Source organism: Nomia melanderi, chromosome 3 (genome assembly GCF_051020985.1).
Source record: "Nomia melanderi isolate GNS246 chromosome 3, iyNomMela1, whole genome shotgun sequence".
Taxonomy (NCBI): domain Eukaryota; kingdom Metazoa; phylum Arthropoda; class Insecta; order Hymenoptera; family Halictidae; genus Nomia; species Nomia melanderi.
In genome coordinates, this window is record NC_135001.1 from 11,822,690 (window position 1) to 11,840,614 (window position 17,925).

The following is a 17,925-nucleotide window of genomic DNA, read 5'->3' on the forward strand; positions in this document are numbered from 1 at the left end:
TGAACAGTTACTATTGAGATATTTCTAATTGACTGTATTGTATATTTCTATTGTACAATTAGTATACATCAGATATACTTTACGTAATTTTTAATAATGTTACGCAAATTAACGTTTCTTTAAATGTAAAATAAACTTTGTCAATCCTACCATTACGGCTTATTATTTGCATATATCGCCGACTATGTATTACTTGCGCGGAAAAGTGTAACTTATTAACTTCTATTATTCATTTTTGAGATCTATAAACTTTCCATAAAATCATTTAAAGTTAAATTACATTCTACTTATATTTAAATAATTTAAATTTTCATAATTTACTTTACAAAAATTACTAAAAAACCGTGCACTACCTAGAATTAGTCGAAAATTGTTGTATTTAAAATATTTTTACAGTTAATTTCTTAACAATTATTATAAAGCACCTTTAATATTTAAGCAGAAAATATTCTTATATACATACAAAAACAATTATACATTTTAAAGTAAGGAAAAATAAAAAGCATAAATATTCCGCTTCATTGATATCAAAATTCTGGATAAAAAGATTCATCTAACAATTAGTAGGACTATAGTAAAAACAATTTCATTATTTTTGATAATCGAAACAGTTTCACATGCAACGATAACAATATTTGATACATATTCTTTGTCATGAGTATTGAGTGAAACAATATATCAAACAAAAGAGGATTACATGGAAAGACAATATGCATTTCATAGAATTGTCATTATTTTCGTTTGAATCATAGTCAGATCTATTAAAAACATATTTCCAGCATACCACATACTGAATGTTTATATTTGGAAATATTCTGTATCACCTTTAGTCATATATTAATTATATGACACATCTATGACATTATAAAATTCTCAACAGTATACATTCATATGTGTGCTAGTTACCAGGTACTAGTTAATGTTTGTGACATAAAACAAAATATTTTTCGTTAGATTGGATATAACAACTTTCACTACAGAGGAGTACTTCGGTCAGTACTCACCCTTCAAATTTGCATTGCACAAGCAAAAGTTTTAAATACAATTTCAAATCACTATAATGAATATAATATCATTTATTCTTAAATTATAGTTGAAAAATAACACTTAAATTATTTAATGCAATGTTAACTGATACATATAAACTACAACACACTTGTGTTATAATTTGTAGGCATTCATATTTTTGATTTTTAATAACTGATTTACATATGGCATTTTTTATTTGATTAGCCAAAACATAGGTGCTTATATTTTATGGAAGTATTAATATAGTCATATATGATGCCATCAGAACATTTAATGACACATCTTTAATCAAGTGAGCAATCGTTTGTATATATATATATATATATATATATATATATATACAAACATATATATATATATATACATACATAGAAAGTAAGATAATATATATATATATACCTTTTCGTTTGAATTTTAATGAATAATAAAGATCATTAATAATTAATACGCTAAAAATAAAGATACAATTGACCTATTACTGTCAATGTCTAAATATAATACTCACTTGTAAGCAGTAATTTAAAGTTACTTTGAACTTAGGAAAAAATTTATTCCTAAAGCTTTTCAGACTATAACTCTTCTTTCCTAAATAAGCGAGGACAACAACCTTCATTCCACTTGTTGTCATTGCATGATTTAAGAAAAGTAAGAAATATACGAAAATTAACACTTAAATGTTACAGTTGATCTATTAGACTGCTTAAAATTTGTGTTTATCTGCATTTCTTTCATGCATGACTTACAACAAGTTAGTGCATGAAGGACTATGTATCTCTCAATTACACTACAATGCGCAGTCATTGAAATTATGGGTGATTTATGTTTTTATTTATGTTTTAGTATTAATCTAGAATTCGCTAATGGTCTGAAAGACCAACTGTAGCACATAAGGATTAAGAGAATAATTTTTTATATTATGCAACTAAAGCATTGCTAACTATGAGGTTGAAATTAAGAAATAATTGTATGTTATCGATAAGCAAAAAGTCAAAAGGCACCATGTTCCCCCAGTATCTTATAAATATCTCATTGCACCTTAGAACAGATCAAAATGTATATTTATATTCATTAATAAATAATATATAAGTAAAATCAGATCATCAAACGAGTCTTTTACCTCGAAGATATAAACAGTACTTGATATTTTTGAAAATACAATCTCAAATAAAATTTTTAAACTGATTGATATATACTATTTTCATAAATAAATTGACAGCGTTTTACGCTATAAGAGAAGGATTCAAGAGTTTTTATATGTATATTAAAACTTCAACACTTACTCTATGAATTCTCGATCGTGGATAAAAAAAAGATCGAGGCTATTTGGAACGATTAAAATTTGTAACAATCTACTGTTGATAGATGTAAACGAATAATAACAGGTCCATGGCTCAATTTGTTACACTTGAGACTAGAAAAAGTCCTCCATGGAGAATGTTAAGACGACAATTCGAGACCTAAACGTGCAAACGCCATCTCCTTTCGTAACCGTATAATTTCCCAATAAACATCATGAACTGGAACAAATGCCAAATATGTAAATTCTTTAAAAATTAATGTTTCAATTTTATACGTAATAAATTTATTCAAATTGCATAAATATCCATTAAATTACCATTATGTAATATACCTATGTAAACATTAAACACACTAGCCAAACTATTTCTTCCACCTTGATTACAAGAAGAATAATTTCACTTTAATTGCCATATCATCAATTTAAATGCGTGAAGAAATTGTTCATTATTTAGCATTGTAAGCATAGAAAGTAAGATAAACTACTATCAAACATTATTTTTTAATTTTGATTGCATTAATGTACTATACTTGTAGCCCTAAATGAAATCTGAATCTGGGATTTACCTGAGCTTTTGACAAGGCCACGCTCTATATAACGTAGATAATTCAAGAAATCACAGACCGCTATAATCTATAAAAAAAATATATATGTACATACCTTTAGTTTTTACATTCTTTACAATATGAATGACTTATTAAATTTCCAAACTCACTCGGTTGCGACAAATTTGTGATATGCTGTACCACTGATTTTCTTGATCCCCAAGTCTCATGCGATAATAACATTGTCGCGGTGCTTCCAATAATATACACTTTCTGAAAATAATGGAACGCTTTTTTTTGTCTTTTTTTCAACGTATATTTATTACGAAGAATTTTTATCGGTATCGTGTTCAGATAAGTACTGTAACTTGTAACTTACTTTCGAAAAGTAAATTTAGTTTTGTCACTGATGGCTTCGATAAAGATTATACCATCGAGAACAGCTTGTCTAACTTTTGTACCTAATTCTTTATTAGGGAAATCAAGACATAGGTCGATGTCTTCTTTAAAAATTCTGTCAACAAAAGGATCATCTTTATCTACACATGGGTTAGTTTTCCATTTAAGAAACTCTGTATGAACTCTCGGATCAACCTCGAGACCAAAATCTTTACACTCTTTGTCTCTTTCCTTATCTGAATCCTTTTTCCAATCTCTTTCCAAAGTCTCTCGATCAGATGGTAATGATGGTCTTTGTTCTTTTAACGGAGAGTCCGGTGGAGAATGTTCTCGACCGTATTTTAAATTGAAATGTGACGGTGACCTAAAAGAAGAAACATCCAAGGTAGTTAATGTATTTGTAATTTATTTTTAAAGTACTTTTACCTTCGATGTTTCCTCGCAAAAAGACCTTGTTGGCCATCTTCTACATTTAAACGACCTTTCGTGTCGATTTGTGGATGTAAATGAAAGTTCGGTTTTGCTGGTGTTGAAGTTAACACTAATGTTTTCAATGCTGCGACTTCAGCAGCCAGAACCTCAACTTTCATACGACTTTCCTCCAGTAAACGTTCGGCTGTAGCCTGACGTACATTTGCTTCTCTAACCATGTTGTGCGCTTCCTGTTTCATACATAACATATTGATTTACTTTTCATGATTATTTTCCTATATTACGTTAATAAATCTATTTATTTTTTACTTGAAAAAGGCTGGCAGTGAGTTCCTCCAATTCAGTTTCAACATCCTGCTTGATCCTCGATAGTCGAGTAACTTCTTCATCTTTCAATTTCAGCTCCTCATGAGCTCTCTTAAGTTCATCTTGTAATTTTGCTACAGCATGTTCCTTTGCTTCAGCTATAGCCCTTCCCCATTGTAAAGTAGTCGGTGAGGGTAACTGATTATTATTTTGTTTCACAGAACATGGTTTCTCGTCGTTTTCTGAATTCTTGAATTAAAACAAATTATGCTATTGACTGTATATCTGTGATCTGTTAAGGTTTGTAATAAAAATTACCTGAATTTCATTTGAAGGTACTGGTATTTTTGAAGGAATATTACAACAATTGATTTTTGACGAATCATTGATGAGATCTTTACTATTTGTTAAAATCTCTGCATCCACTTCATCAAATGTGATAGGAGATGGTTTTATATTATGATTTTGATTTTCAAAAGGTTTGTGTTCATTCCCATTCAATCTTGCCAGAATGTCACAGGATTTTGTGAGTTTTCTTTCTTCCATCGTTGATGAATTTTAATATCGCAATAGGACATTGTGGAGCTTTCCTTTATACTTGACTGAAAGAGCAGCGTTGGTTGAACTAGAACTAAATGTAATAATTATTTATACGATTTCATATTTTATTTAGAAGTAAAGTAAGTCATTCAAATTTGACATTTCAACAGTATTCAATAATTGAAATGAGTAATTTATGAGCATCTCGCGCGCGCGCGTCCGTGGACGCGCGCGTATATGTGGGTGTGTAATCTCTAAGTCTAGAAAAAGAAATGTAATACTATGAACAATCCTGATGTTAGTGTTTTATGAAACGGTAAATTTAATAAATTTGTACTGAATTATCTTCTTATTGTATGAAATATATCAAAGGATATGTAACACTTAATTTATTTATTTAAAAATTTAGAGAGAAAAGTAACTAATATTAGCTAACGATAGCATTGCGATAATTATTTTAATTATTATATATAGCACATTTTCAATTTATAATGTTCATAGAGCGTTTAATAAAAGAATGTTTCTTAAATATCTCTCCTAACGGAGCGCTTTAATAAAGCATAAAAGATATAATTTCGTCGAATACATTTGAAACTTACGAACGTTAGCGTTCATTTAAGGATAGAAATAAGAAAAATCATGTTTTTTACGGATTAAAATGAAGAAAATGAGACAGCATCCTTGCAGTGAAAAGAATTTATCAGTATCATGAGAATCCATGTATCGATCCGAAGACGGTATGATTCTAAACTTAAGAGCATCAGAGTACAACTTACCCGTAAGCCTTTCTCTATGCAACTCTCCTGCCATTAGTAGGTTTGACGAAGACCATAAAAAGGTATTCGAGCGAGGGATGAAGAGACGTCCGATTCGTTTTCGTTTTCGTTTTCGCGCAATATGTCAACTTCGTGTCACTGTTCTATGACACGCAGCAGCCATCACCTTTTAGTGAGCCGCAACACGGTCCGACTGAACTTAGTCAAGTCCCACGGAATGAATGAACTTTCAAGCGCCACAGGTTACCTACTGTACAATGCTCGGTACTACCTCGTACCAGCCCGTACTTGAGCTCCGTAGATTATGAAGTGATTCAAACTTACACACGTCTCGAATTACGCAAAGAATTTCAAGTATATTTTAATAAGAAATTTCCGCCGTATTAGACGATTCAACACAAAACTAAATTTTAACTAAATATCTATGCTTTGTAATGTAATATGTTTTTATTTGTACAGACCTTCTTTTTTTAAAAAAATTGATTTTCATAATACGCAAGGTAGATTCATACTCATTGATCAATTTATTAAAATACTCGCGAAATAGTCGAGTGACAAGTTGACATATTAAAATCTTATTGAAAAGTTCGTTGTTCATATTTCATTTTCAAGTATCATCGTTAAGTTTCTGTTCAATAATAGCACTAACAATAAGTCATACAATCTTTGTATTTACATAACTCATTGAAGTTCACGAACATTTCAAGTACACGCTACGTAAACAAATTGTGAGTATACGCATTAGAAGCACACATTTATAATTTGTGTAAATTGCTTCAATTAAGTTCTATTAAAGTAATTTCTATTCGCAATCGGGTTATAGAAGTTTATAATGTAATTATTTTCTCACGGTTTCATTTTGTCTTTATTTGGTTATGTAGGCATGTCATTGTTTCGCAAGAAGTTCGTTTTTAATGATATTACGAGTAATAAATTTAAACTTATTAGATGTAAAAATACTGTATTCTTTTGTTTCAGGAGTTGGTGGTAATTTCGATGTATAGTAATTTAGGGTACCTTTCCGAGTTTCTCTATTAACAGCAATTTGTTTTCTCTTCTTCACCATTATGAAATGTCTGCTGTAGCATAAAATATTTTTTATATGCGGTGTTACTAACTAACCTTGTACATCCATAGAAATTCGTTGGTTTCAATTCACTTAGCACAATGGATATAGAAAGTAAGTTAATTAATTTAGTTTTCTATTCAATATTATAGTTTTTTATTGTTTAATGTTTTTAATTATCTTATTTATAAAATGCAATGGACGTTACATATATTCAATTGATATTATTTCTTGTATTATCGATTAAGTAGTTATACTTGTATTAATAATAAAACTATATATTAATGTCTATATTAATTTTATGAAATAACAGAACTAATTAAAAAAAAGAAACGTATCCAGCGAGATGGTAACCTTCAACAGTTGGCCATGGTTGTTAAAGAACTTGGAGATATATATTTTGAAACAGGAAAGTACGAAGATGCTTTGCAAGAGTATACAGAACAATTGGAGGTTTGCAATATATTAAATGACAAATTGAATGTTGCTGTAGCTCATAGAATGATTGGAGAAATTCAAGCAATTCTTGGGATTTATGAAGAAGCGCTAAAACATCAAAATCATTATTTGGGTTTGTTTTTGAAAATGTGATAATCTACAAAATTAAAGAAATGGTTATAGTAATAAGTTTTTTGTCTTAGGTAGAAGGAGCTAAGGAGATGAATAATTTATTGGAGGAACAAAGAGCTTATGCCACATTGGGTAGGACATATTTTTGCTGGGGTGAAAGCTTACCTGAAAATTCTGAAAACAGAGTGGACATTTTCTTAAATGCAAGAAAAGCATATATGAAGAGTATACGGCTGTGCAATAAGTACAATATTTCTTTTATATGCATACAATATAAGCAACGATAATTGTTAGAGTAAGGACAGTACGTAAATTCTTGATTAATTACTTAGATTGGGGGACACAAATATACAACTGAAGGAATTGATTACTATGCGAGCACGGTTACTTTTAAATCTGGGTTTAGTGCTAGAAGCTCAAAAGGAACATTCCCAAGCTGTTGATCTCATGGAAAAAGCTGCAGCATTGTGTGAAACACATCATTTAGAAGAAGATTTTCATAGAACACAAATTGCTCTAGGTGGAATTCACGAACGTCAGAAAGATTATGAATCAGCATTAAAACATTTTGAAACTGCCGCTGAAATTGATAATGCATTCTTGAAAGCAGAAGCACGACTTTTTCAAGCAGAATTACTTTTAAAAATAGAAAGATGGTACGAATCACGCAAAATACTGGTTTCACTTTATGTTATAGAGAATTTACCTGACACTGTTAAAAGTCAGGTGGAGAAGAATCTTAGAACAGGTATATTCATAGAAGTATATAATTATAAAGGAATATTTTATAAATACAATTGTAATAATATTGTTTGTAAAATCGAGTGTATCTTTTTGTAGTTGTAATTTTGCAGTCAAAGGAGGAAGCTTTAAGCACAGAAGAAAGTACAAGCGAAAAGCTGAAACTTTATGAAATTCTTGGAGACGCATCCATTGAAGCAAATTGTTTTGAGAAAGCAATTTATTATTACAGAGAGATGCTCAAGTGCGCGGAAGAGATCAAAAGCGATCGCACAGGAGCAGCTCTGTTGAGTCTAGCACGAACTTTGAAGGATGTAGGACAACATAATGAAGCATTAGAGTTTGCTCGCAAGGAATTACAGCTCTGCACAGATCCACGTGAAATCTGCAGATCTGCTTTGTTTTTAGCAGATTTAATGATAGCAACTCAAGAAACTGACGAACAAATTCAAGATGTGTATAATTTAGCTTTGAGAAATGCAAAAGTTTCTACCAATATTTCTTTGGAACATTGTGTTTTAAAAGAATGGTTGAATTATTTATTAGAATTTGGAAAAACGGACGAGGTAAAAACGGTCAAAGATAAACTAGATAAGCTGAAAGAATTATACACTAGTACAGACAGTGAAGATGAATCAGAGGCAAATGATGTCGGAGCAAATATTTGTTTGGAAGATTTGTCAGATGTAGAAACTGAATTGAGAGCTAGAGAAAACAATAAAATAATTAAAACACGAACGAAAAAAAAGACAATAATGACAAAAAGAAATGAAAAGGGTGAAACACAGCTTCATGTAGCTTGTATCAATGGAAATATCGAAGGTGCAGAGAAATTACTGACAGCCGGCCATCCAACAAATGTTAGAGATAACGCTGGTTGGACTCCTCTTCATGAAGCTGCTAATCATGGCCACATAGAAGTTGCAAAATTATTATTACAACACGGTGCAGAAGTAAATGATCCTGGAGGTATTATGTGTCAGGGAATTACACCTCTTCACGATGCAGCCGTTTGTGGTAATATGTCTATGATAAAAATTTTAATAGAATACGGGGCAAACGTGGAACTTAAAACAAATGAAGATGACACCGTATTGGATTGTCTAGAACAGTGGAGAGATCGCGTCGATGACTTGTCTCCAGACGAACAAGCTAATTATGACGAAATTCATAAAATGTTGTCTGTTATGATTCCAACTAGCACAAGAAAAGTTTTGAAACGGTCAAATAAATCCCCTCATAATTTAAAGAAGACTGTTAATGATGAAGTGGATAGTATCGAAAGAATTTCTGCGAGGGAGGACTACAAAAGAACTATAGCCAACTTAAAACATCGAAGTGACCCAATTGGAATATCTTCAACTCGCACTAAACGCATCGTAAATCCACTTTTGAATAGCGATGAAGTTCTTTTGGATAATTGGTTAGAAGATGATATTAATGAAAGCGTTCCCGAGAAAAGATATTCCGATGACAATATTATTTCTATGAAAAGGAAATCGAGCAACAGCGAAATCAGTCACGAGAAAAATTCGAAAAGGCAAAAGACAAAGGATCGAGATTCTACGTTAAAGGAGCAAGAACTCAAACTACCTGAAGAAGGGAATACCGATGGTTGCGATACCGAAGTAATGCAATCTCTGAATCAATGTAGACCTAGAAAAAGAAACCAACAAATGTGTTTATTATCGGCCGGATTCACAAAAGAACAGCTCTCTCGATCACCTTCACCTATCGAATCGTCGATTACGGAATTTAAGTTCAAAGAAGCTAATGTTACAATAAAATCAATTATTTTAAATATTTTTGTAGAAGAAAAAACATTCCGAACACAAGTGGATTTATCGAATGCAACAGAACTATCGGTAGAAGAAATTTTAATTAATATTGAACAGATGTTTTACAGTGACACCGGTTGTAAAGCAAAGTTCGATTTGAAAACCATGAATGGAATTGCAATAAATTCAAACAACGTGTTCGCAATTCTAAACGAAGGGGACATTGTGAAAAATTTAAAATGCGACATAGTTGAATTAGAAACACCTTCCATAGTTAAACGGTATGGAACTATTTGTAAAACTTACAACATAAAAATACGTGAATTGATATCAAAGTGTTTAAAGTCTTGCGAGAATACGTTTATATTGAGATTGAAACAAGAAGATACAAGTAATCAGGAACTTCTCTCTGTGTTAAAAACCTTAGAATATGAAAAAAACGTTCAAATACTCGATTTATCGAATGGAGAACTTCAGGATATGGGTAAAATTTTAAATGACTGCATTTTACGATTATCAATTTTGCAAGAATTGCATCTGCAAGGATGTAATATGAATTCAACGTGTTTAAATAAATTAGAAAAATTACCTTTGCAATTGAAATTGTTAGATCTCAGTTACAATCCACTTGGACCGACAAGTCATGAAATACTTTCCAAACTTCTTATTCCTTTGTTGCAACTTCGTACTTTGAATTTACGTTACTGTCAATTATCCAGTTTTTCTTTCCTTCAGAAGAACAGTAGTCTAGTAAATTTAGATATTTCTTGGAACAATTTCACTGAAAATGGACTCTGTACCCTTTTACAGAGACAATTGCTTAATTTAAATTTATCGAATACTACTGCATCGAACGAATACAATTTAGTTAAAAGTATTTTCAATGCAACAAATTCTTCATTTGCAAATCTGGAATGTCTGGAACTCGCTGCTTGCCATTTGTCGGATGTTGATGTAAGAAACATATTATCTCAAGCATTAAATCTTTGTAAATTAGTGTTGAAAGGTAATAGAGAAATAGGTGTACAATCTTTAAATTTGTTATTGAAATACACACCGACGTTAAGGCATATTGATGTTAGCGGTTGTAAAAGTATCTTCGAATATCCTGACCCGCAAGTATTTATCAAGAGCCCAGAAGTTTGTACAGTTATTGCAAGCATGTTTCCTGACGTATGTGATTGTTGGCTCCGTTTATGGCAAGGAAAAGCCATTATGAAAACATTATCTCATAATCTTGTAATATTCAAACCCATTTAATAATGAATTTGAAAATTACAAACTGAAATTAAATATATTTTTATAGAAATTTTTTTATAAATACTATCATAACATTTAAATTGTAAATATATATTTCACTTTCATTATCCATATTTACACATCATTGGTGAAAGAAAGTAACAACTGCAATTTATAACGATTTATCAATAAAGTATATAAATTTTTGCATGTTGAGAAATTTAGTCTACAATAAAATTTTCTATTAAAACAATGACAATATGGTTTGCACGGTATTGTAGAAACGTTCTACGAAATTATTTATTAAATTTAAATACCGTTTCAGTTCTGTCGTAACAAAAGGATTAAATTGATTCGAATTAAATGAAAAATTCCATTAAAATTTCATTAAACGTAGGTAACGAAAAATTGACGTTACGCGAAGTATCGAATTATAATTATAAGCTTTACAATTTTTTTAACATTTTTTATTAAAAGGTTAAAAAGAATCGTTATCGCCAGTACTACAGATCTTGGGTCTGTAGCAATATTTCAACAGTTTCGAATGGTTGATCGTAGATGATGCACAATGCGGATTAAAATAATTTTGAAATCTTTCAACTCGGTCGGTATTGTAACTGAAAACACGTGATTTTAAATGAATGGATGCGCTTGCGCGACCTTAACACAAGGTGACCGCCTCAAACTTGCCAAAGATGAACGTGTTACTCGCTTTTGGGTAGCATACGTGTGCTGATCATTCACGACACCGGCGTTGACGCATGTGTTGTGAAAACCGATCAGTTTTGTGGTTAAAAATCATCGAAAACCATAACTTACACAGTAGATCTTGTTTACCGGATTGTTAACTTCGAGGAGACACGCCGAACCCGCGTTGTTTGTATATAACGATTTGTGTAATAACAAACATTAAGAATTATATAGGTTCGTGACTGTAAAAGTAACATCGATTATAGTGATAGAGTAGACAATAATCGTGTACTGTTGTAATAAGTACAAGAATGCAAATTCCAGATAAAATAGTACCGAATTAAATTGATATCACCACAACAAAGCAGAGCAGAGATGTCGGCTTCAGATGTGGATCACGAGAAGAGAAAACAAATTTCCGTGCGAGGTATCGTAGATGTCGAAAACGTTGGGAACTTTAAAAAGACGTTCAATCGACATTTACATTATACACTCGTGAAGGATCGTAATGTGGCAACAAGTAGAGATTACTTCTTCGCGTTGGCACATAGCGTCAAGGACAACTTGGTGTCTAGATGGATTCGTACTCAACAATATTATTACGAAAAGGATCCTAAGGTACGTTCTATTATACACGTATATAATACAATATTTTCGTTTCTGTTGTATATATATATGTCTTGTTGGTTATACTTTATTATAGGACCATCATTTATGTTCTGTATGAAATATTATATCAAAATATATTGCTTCACGATCATTGGTTGATATTTTCTCTATAATTATCAATGAATTCTTTATATTGTATTTCATAGTTATATAGAAAAAAAGAACTTTCTTGCTGTAAGTCTTTTTTAAGATTTTCTTTTATACAAATAATATAAAACTTATTATATATGGATACAAGATCAACATCCTTTTTTACATTGATCAATAAGAAGATCGCAGACAAGATATCTTATTATAGAATATCTATCAAATATCTATCTTGTAACTTAATATCTACCCTTCTCTATTTTTATAACAGATTTTATGTGTTGCTTTCCATCTGTCAGATATTTTTCGATTTCCCGGTTACGTTGTCCGACGATAACTCGCGCCTCTTAATGTTTCATCGGTCAATGACTTTTCATACTATCGTTGAAAATAGAAGCATAGTCAATTTTTCCAATGAAATTGCAATTAACGCGATAATTAAATTAACGAACAACAACGATAATCAATGACCTTCACCTTTTAACGTTATGACTTCTTGGAAACATTTTTACAATTATATTAAGGCTTCTTCGGACGATAATGTGTATTTGTTAGACGAGATACGCTTTGCGATAAAAAAAGAAATAGAAGAATATGAAGTAGAATCGCAAGTGGCCATGAAATTTTCGTAACAGTATAAAGTTATGAGCTTAAATATGTATGCAATACTATTTATACAAAAATGATGCTATATCGTGATGAACCTTTGAAATAGAGATGCAACACGTTGCTGCGGCTATTTTCGTGTGGCCTTACCATCGGACTCACCCCGAGGTCTCAGGCCAAACGGTTTCTCCATTCTTTTCCCAATGCTATCTTTATGATAACATCTAATTTTTGAAACCAATCCAATTGCATTGATCATTTATTAATAATTGTTTATGAACATTTTACGAGGTCATTATGTCGATCAATGTTTTGCAATAATCCCGCATCTTATTTTGTCGGGAGCAAACAATTATCGAAAGCTAAAGAATTACGTCGCTCCAAATCATAATTATCTAAAGCTACAGAATTACGCTGTTCCAAATAATTATCAGAAGTTGAAAAGTTACGCTGGGTAATGGCGATAAAGATTCATGAAAAATTGGGGATCGCAAAAGAAAAGAAAAGTGAAGTATAATGTATAACTATATTGACGATTGAAGATTAAGAAAATTAAACGGGAAGCGCGATTAAGCGGCGATAAAAGATATAAATGAAGAACGGTTTGGGGCGAGGGGAAAGGACAGAATGAATGAACATTTTTAGAGATTAAAAACGGGATCACAGAATTCTTTTACTATATCAAATGAGCTGATTCTTTCTGAATACTAATTCGAATTTGATTAGGTTACTGTAAACACAACTTGTTGTAAAAGTTAGTATGATTTAATTAAGAAAGATATCTCACTAACGTAAATCATGTGACGCTCCACCGGATTATGTTTTAGGATCAATATACATTATATATTAGGATATATACATATATCATGTTAAAGGTGTTTGTTATTTTAATAGTTTAGTAAACAGTCTACGAAGTTTCGAACTTTTTATGAATTACCGTTTTTTTTACAATCTTTCACTGTTCAAACTATTCAGTGAAATCTAATTTGTTACGTTATTTTAAAAGAATTTATACTACTACAAACGATTATTAAACGGCAAGAGCAATCGAAAATATTTCGAAACGAATAAACTCGTAATAAAAATGAATTCTTTTCACGCCTACTTACGTCGACTGCTGTTTAGAAATGGGTGCCAATTTATTTGTATTCATAGACCAATCCGAACGCACAAGATATGATTTATGTTAATTGATTTCTGAATGGGAACACTGAACACAAGGAATAAGATTTAATTTATAAAAATTATTATAATAAAAGTTTTTATATTTATATATAATTTATATTGTGTATAATATATATTGTTAATTAATTTGTTATATTAATATTCAATATATATTAATATATTAATTATATAAGCGTCTTTGTATTCTGCACAATTATATTAATATTGTATTTAATGAAGTATTCAAAATATCGTTGTCTGTACTTTAAATCTTGTGACAGAATATAATGCATTGCAATTAACTTCTCTATTTTAGAGAGTTTACTATCTCTCCTTGGAATATTATATGGGAAGGACACTTCAAAATACCATGATCAACTTAGGCATTCAAGGTGCCTGTGATGAGGCAATGTATCAGGTTAGTTTCAAATATATGAAAGAAAAATATGTAGATAACAATTTTCCACTGATTATTATGTAGATGGGCCTAGACATTGAGGAATTAGAAGAGCTAGAAGAAGATGCTGGTTTAGGAAATGGTGGTCTGGGAAGGCTTGCAGCTTGCTTTCTAGACAGTATGGCTACTCTTGGTTTAGCAGCTTATGGATATGGTATTCGATATGAATATGGAATATTTGCTCAAAAAATAAAAAGTGGAGAACAAGTAGAAGAACCAGATGATTGGTTGAGATATGGAAATCCATGGGAAAAAGCAAGACCTGAGTTTATGCTCCCTGTGAATTTCTATGGACAAGTTATCGATACCCCTGAAGGAAAGAAATGGGTTAACACACAGGTGAGGGTTAAATAAATAAGTAAATAAAACTATAGAATAGTATAAGTTATAAATTCTTCCATTTCTTTATTTTCAGGTTGTATTTGCAATGCCTTATGATAATCCAGTTCCTGGATATAAAAATAATGTAGTAAATACTCTTAGATTGTGGTCTGCTAAATCTCCAGTAGAATTCAACCTTCAATTTTGTAAGTAGACTTCATTAATTAATTAATGTTTACATCGATAATCACAAGTGTTTACAAAGGCGGTAATAAATTTTCAATATTGTTTTCAGTCAACAACGGTGATTATATTCAAGCTGTGATCGATCGCAACTTGGCAGAAAACATTTCCAGAGTCTTATATCCTAATGATAATTTCTTTGAGGGAAAAGAACTGCGTTTGAAACAGGAATACTTTATGGTGGCTGCAACCCTTCAAGACATAATACGCAGGTACACATTTACATGAAACTGTCGCTTCATGTTTTTTATTTTGTTTAAAATTACAACAATTCAATATGTGGTAGTAACAACTATATATCACTTTTAATTTCTATTAAATATGCATATAAACGTAATATTGGGTTTAGTTTAAAATTAATGGATACCCAACCTCAATTTTTTATGATTTCATACACAATAATAGGTATTTCTACAGAATATTATTACTTGCAGGTATAAAGCTAGTAAATTTGGTTCGAGGGAGCACCATCGAACAGATTTCGATATGTTTCCCGATAAAGTAGCTATCCAACTCAATGACACTCATCCTTCTATGGCGATTCCTGAGCTAATGAGAATTCTCATCGACGTCGAAGGTCTTCCGTGGGAAAAGGTTACTTTACTATCTATCTATATTGTTTCATTGTAAGGTATCTTACAACAAAATTATTAGACGACTATAATAAACTTTTGTGGTATAAAGGCTTGGGACATCACAACAAGGACATGTGCTTACACCAATCATACAGTCCTACCAGAAGCGCTTGAAAGATGGCCAACAAGCATGTTGGATAGTATTTTGCCTCGACATTTACAAATAATTTATCACATAAACTTTTTACATTTACAAGAAGTTTCCGCTAAGTATCCCGGCGATGTTGACCGCCTTCGTCGCATGTCTTTAATTGAAGAGGAGGGTGAAAAGAGGGTTAACATGGCGCATTTGTCTATCGTTGGTAGTCACGCCATCAATGGTGTTGCAGCATTACATTCGGAAATTTTAAAACAGAGCGTGTAAGTATTCATGAACTTTACAAGTACTTATGTTTATTAGATTTATTGGTGTAACAACGCTTGTGATTTCTTTATTGTTTCAGCTTCAAAGACTTTTATGAAATGTCGCCTGAAAAATTCCAGAATAAGACTAATGGTATTACACCAAGAAGATGGCTTCTTTTGTGTAATCCAAATCTTTCAGATATTATTGAAGAGGTGAGAAAAATTGATAATAATTTTTCTGTACTGTTTCCTTAAAAAATTCTTATATTCGTATATTTTGGTTTATAAAATTTCCAAATTTTAATTTTCAAAAATGAATCGACCAACAACTTAGCCCCAACGAACAGGTTTATTTTTATTTATGTATTTCTAGAAAATTGGCGATGAATGGACGGTGCATTTGGAACAGCTGACACAACTTAAACAATGGGCGAAAGATCCGGTTTTCCAACGTAGCGTTATTAAAGTGAAACAAGAAAATAAATTAAAAGTAGCGCAATTACTTGAAAAGGATTATGGCGTTAAAGTAAATCCCGCCTCCATTTTTGACATTCAGGTATTTCAGTAAGCTAATTCTGAGAAAATATATATACACGTCACAAAAATACATTTTATTATATAAACAAAAAATAGGTGAAACGAATACACGAGTATAAGAGACAGCTGCTGAATTGTTTGCACGTGATCACACTTTACAATCGAATAAAAAAAGATCCATCTGCACCATTTGTTCCACGAACTGTCATGATCGGAGGAAAAGCAGCTCCAGGTTACCATTTGGCAAAGAAAATTATAAAATTGATATGCAGCGTAGGAAACGTTATAAACAACGATCCAATTGTTGGAGACAAATTAAAGCTGATTTTCTTGGAAAATTATCGAGTCACCTTAGCTGAAAAGATTATTCCAGCAGCAGATTTGAGCGAGCAAATTTCAACTGCTGGTACCGAGGCGTCTGGCACGGGAAATATGAAATTCATGGTAAACAAGAATTTGTTTATTTTTATTGTATTATTTTTCTAATTAGTCTACTTGCAAACGTCTAGAATGTTTCATTAAAAATTTCAGTTAAACGGAGCATTAACAATTGGCACATTGGACGGTGCTAATGTTGAAATGGCAGAAGAAATGGGGAACGAAAATATATTCATCTTCGGTATGACGGTCGACGAAGTAGAAAAATTGCAAAAGAAAGGATATAACGCATACGATTATTATAATAGGATTCCAGAATTGAAACAATGCGTTGATCAGATTCAGAGTGGCTTCTTTAGTCCCAATAACCCAGATGAATTCAAGGACATCGCCAATGTCCTGCTTAACTGGGATAGATTTTACTTATTTGCTGATTATGAAAGCTATATTCAAATGCAAGATCGCGTTGGTAAAACTTATCAAGATGAAAATAAATGGGTAGAAATGGCAATTCATAATATTGCTTCATCTGGAAAGTTTTCTTCGGATCGTACAATTGCTGAATATGCTCGTGAAATTTGGGGTGTCGAACCCTCTTGGCAACGACTTCCCGCACCTCATGAACCACGAGACATTTAAATTATAATTATAATTTCTTTGACCTGCTTACGTTTTCGCTTTTTACGCTCACGACTGAAAGTCGTTTTTTATTCTTTTCCTGTTTTTTTTAATTTTCTTTTCTTTTTCTTTTATTAGACAAATATTACATTTAAGAATATTTTATTAGACTAATATTATACTCTTGAGCAAGCGTGAGTAATTTTATAGAAAAAAATGGTCATTGAGTTGGTGCCATCATAATGATAAAAATGATGAAAAAGAATTTCCAATAGAAAGAAAAAACTGCTTCCAAAATATAAATATTAAACAAATAATCCATATATTTATGTCATTTTCTAAAGAATCAATCTCTGTTGTATTTTTACACGTTTTTACTATTGAGAGACTGAAAATTATTCACACTTACTTAAAGAAGCATCTACTGCCTGTAACTTGTCAAAAACTTTGTTGGTAA

General features: G+C 31.4%; 3 protein-coding genes across 10 annotated transcripts; 2 read left to right on the plus strand and 1 right to left on the minus strand.

The window, feature by feature from the left end:
* Window positions 1-1,415: 1,415 nt before the first annotated feature.
* Window positions 1,416-6,405, minus strand: LOC116428102 (guanine nucleotide exchange factor for Rab-3A). 3 transcript variants are annotated; one of them, XM_031979261.2, is made up of 8 exons: window positions 6,342-6,405; window positions 4,327-4,639; window positions 4,012-4,257; window positions 3,697-3,932; window positions 3,251-3,634; window positions 3,042-3,144; window positions 2,893-2,959; window positions 1,416-2,546 (listed from the first exon to the last, which is right to left on the minus strand). In XM_031979261.2, exons 2-8 carry the CDS (start codon window positions 4,552-4,554, stop codon window positions 2,467-2,469), a joined length of 1,344 nt encoding a protein of 447 aa, XP_031835121.1. In that variant the 5' UTR covers window positions 4,555-4,639; window positions 6,342-6,405; the 3' UTR covers window positions 1,416-2,466. The 3 variants fall into 3 exon arrangements, with proteins under 3 accessions (XP_031835121.1, XP_031835120.1, XP_031835122.1); XM_031979260.2 differs by lacking the exon at window positions 6,342-6,405 and adding an exon at window positions 5,325-5,570; XM_031979262.2 differs by lacking the exons at window positions 2,893-2,959; window positions 6,342-6,405 and adding an exon at window positions 5,325-5,569 and having other exon boundaries at window positions 2,987-3,144.
* LOC116428098 (tonsoku-like protein) lies at window positions 5,586-11,642 on the plus strand. Of its 6 annotated transcripts, XM_076366037.1 has the most exons (7): window positions 5,832-6,052; window positions 6,303-6,504; window positions 6,704-6,803; window positions 6,884-6,961; window positions 7,036-7,204; window positions 7,293-7,708; window positions 7,801-11,642. In XM_076366037.1, the coding sequence occupies exons 3-7, from the start codon at window positions 6,737-6,739 to the stop codon at window positions 10,737-10,739; spliced, it is 3,669 nt and encodes a 1,222-aa protein (XP_076222152.1). In that variant the 5' UTR covers window positions 5,832-6,052; window positions 6,303-6,504; window positions 6,704-6,736; the 3' UTR covers window positions 10,740-11,642. The 6 variants fall into 6 exon arrangements, with proteins under 6 accessions (XP_031835106.1, XP_076222152.1, XP_031835103.1 ...); XM_031979246.2 differs by lacking the exon at window positions 5,832-6,052 and adding an exon at window positions 5,586-5,824 and having other exon boundaries at window positions 6,704-6,961; XM_031979243.1 differs by having other exon boundaries at window positions 6,704-6,961.
* Window positions 11,491-17,866, plus strand: Glyp (glycogen phosphorylase). Its single transcript, XM_031979248.2, has 12 exons — window positions 11,491-11,642; window positions 11,733-12,026; window positions 14,251-14,352; window positions 14,416-14,730; window positions 14,807-14,918; window positions 15,008-15,167; window positions 15,390-15,549; window positions 15,640-15,950; window positions 16,034-16,148; window positions 16,309-16,491; window positions 16,569-16,916; window positions 17,004-17,866. The coding sequence occupies exons 2-12, from the start codon at window positions 11,784-11,786 to the stop codon at window positions 17,487-17,489; spliced, it is 2,535 nt and encodes an 844-aa protein (XP_031835108.1). The 5' UTR covers window positions 11,491-11,642; window positions 11,733-11,783; the 3' UTR covers window positions 17,490-17,866.
* Window positions 17,867-17,925: the final 59 nt, after the last annotated feature.